This window comes from Bubalus kerabau, chromosome 1 (assembly GCF_029407905.1).
Source record: "Bubalus kerabau isolate K-KA32 ecotype Philippines breed swamp buffalo chromosome 1, PCC_UOA_SB_1v2, whole genome shotgun sequence".
In the NCBI taxonomy this organism is placed as follows: domain Eukaryota; kingdom Metazoa; phylum Chordata; class Mammalia; order Artiodactyla; family Bovidae; genus Bubalus; species Bubalus kerabau.
In genome coordinates, this window is record NC_073624.1 from 210,256,928 (window position 1) to 210,258,939 (window position 2,012).

Below are 2,012 nucleotides of genomic sequence, written 5' to 3' on the forward strand. Positions count from 1 at the left end.
GTTTTATACCAATAACATTCACACTGTTAAGGGCTGAGACAATCTACAAATGTAATCTAGCCCATTAATGTTAAATAAATAACATATAATATCTCAAATATACATAATACATAAACTTTAGTTCAAAATGTTGTAACAAAAATTGTTAATAAGATTATATAGGCTGAGGAAGATATTTACCATATAAGCAACAAATCAGAATAGTGTACATAAAATACAGATAAGAAATTATTTAAATCTATAAGGAAAATTCAGACAACTCAATATTAATCATGGAAAAGAGATATTCACAGAAAATTTGCAAGAGTAATCTGATAGATTAATGAACAGTTCTGGCTCATTCATTACTTAGGAATTTGTAAATTAAAACAAACTTTTTTTTTTTTTTACTTTTCTATTATTGGCCGTAATTATTGCACATAACAATATCTAATAGTACCACATATAGAGGGATTTAAACAAAAATCAACAGCTGATAGGAGTGAAAAAGTTAGAGATTTAGTTACTCAGATACTCCATACTGACAAAATATAAAAGAATAATAGAAATGTAATTGATATTATGTATGCATATATAATTTATTTGGATAAAAAATAATGTGTAATTACAAAGATATGGAGGATAGGATGCCAAGCCAAACATCTTCTGGTGCAGGGAAAGAATTTAAGTCATAATTTTTCCTCCAAGTCTCATTTTTTTTTCTGTGCCATTAAGTTTCAAAAGGAAATGCTCAAGCTCCCTTTTAAGCAAGTATCATTTCCTATTTATTCATTGTCTTCTAGGAATAACTGAAGCCATGGAAAATACAAATGACACCACTGGAATAAACTTCATTCTTTTAGGGCTCCTTAACTACACACAAACCCATCTATTCTTCTTTTCTGTGGTTCTCATGACCTTCCTCACCTCCCTGATGAGCAATATCTTCATGATCATGCTCATTCGCATGGATTCCCGGCTGTGCACACCGATGTACTTCTTGCTTAGCCAGCTCTCCCTCATGGACGTGATGCTGGTCCTCACTGTTGTTCCCAAAATGGTAGGCAACTACCTGATGCACATCAGGTCTATCTCTCCTGCTGGCTGTGGTGCCCAGATCTTCTTGTTTGTCACTCTGGAAGGGGGCGAGTGCTTTCTCTTAGCGGCGATGGCCTATGATCGCTATGCGGCCGTATGTCATCCCCTGCGATACCCAGTCCTCATGAATCAGAAGCTCTGCTTGCACATGACAGCTGGCTCCTGGCTTTTGGGAGGGGTGGATGGGCTGATGCAGGCTGGTGTCACCCTGAGCTTCCCTTACTGCCACTCTCGAGAAATCAACCACTTCTTTTGTGAGGCACCATCGCTTGTTCGCCTTGCCTGTACAGACACCATGATTTTTGAATTTATCATGTATGTCTGCTGCGTCCTGATGCTTTTGATCCCAGTGTCTTTCATTTTGGCTTCCTACGGTCTCATCCTGATCACTGTGCTCCGCATGCATTCTGCTGTAGCCAGAAAGAAAGCTTTTGCTACTTGTTCCTCCCACCTGGCTGTGGTGGGGTTTTTCTATGGCACCATCATATTTATCTACATGCGGCCCAAATCCTACCGTTCAGTGGCTCAAGACAAGGTAGTCTCTGCCTTTTACACCATCTTCACACCTGCGTTGAACCCGCTTATATACAGTGTGAGGAATAAAGAAGTCAGGGGGGCTTTGAGAAAGTGGCTGGAGAAATATTTTCGGTGATCTCTACAGTGAGCATTATTGGCATAATGACATCACTCAGACTTAGGTTTTGTTTTGTGTCAATTTGTTTTGTGTCATTCTATTTTGCTTTCATGTTCCTAGTTTGCATTAATTTAAAAAACATTATATAATTCATATTTGGTAAGTTAATTAAAATGACATTTGTTCTGTGTTCATACTTTGTCATGATACTTTTTTCTGAACTTTGAACCTCAGCGATAAGAATAAATGACTAAGGCATTCCATCATAAGATATGCTGGACACCAGCCATGTAATTTGTAT

The 2,012-nt window shown here is 37.7% G+C and overlaps 1 protein-coding gene across 1 annotated transcript; it reads left to right on the forward strand.

The window, feature by feature from the left end:
* The first annotated feature begins 604 nt into the window (after positions 1–604).
* LOC129642160 (olfactory receptor 2T33-like) lies at positions 605–1,729 on the forward strand. The gene has a single exon (XM_055566718.1). The coding sequence runs from the start codon at positions 797–799 to the stop codon at positions 1,727–1,729; it is 933 nt and encodes a 310-aa protein (XP_055422693.1). The 5' UTR covers positions 605–796.
* The last annotated feature ends 283 nt before the right edge of the window (positions 1,730–2,012 follow it).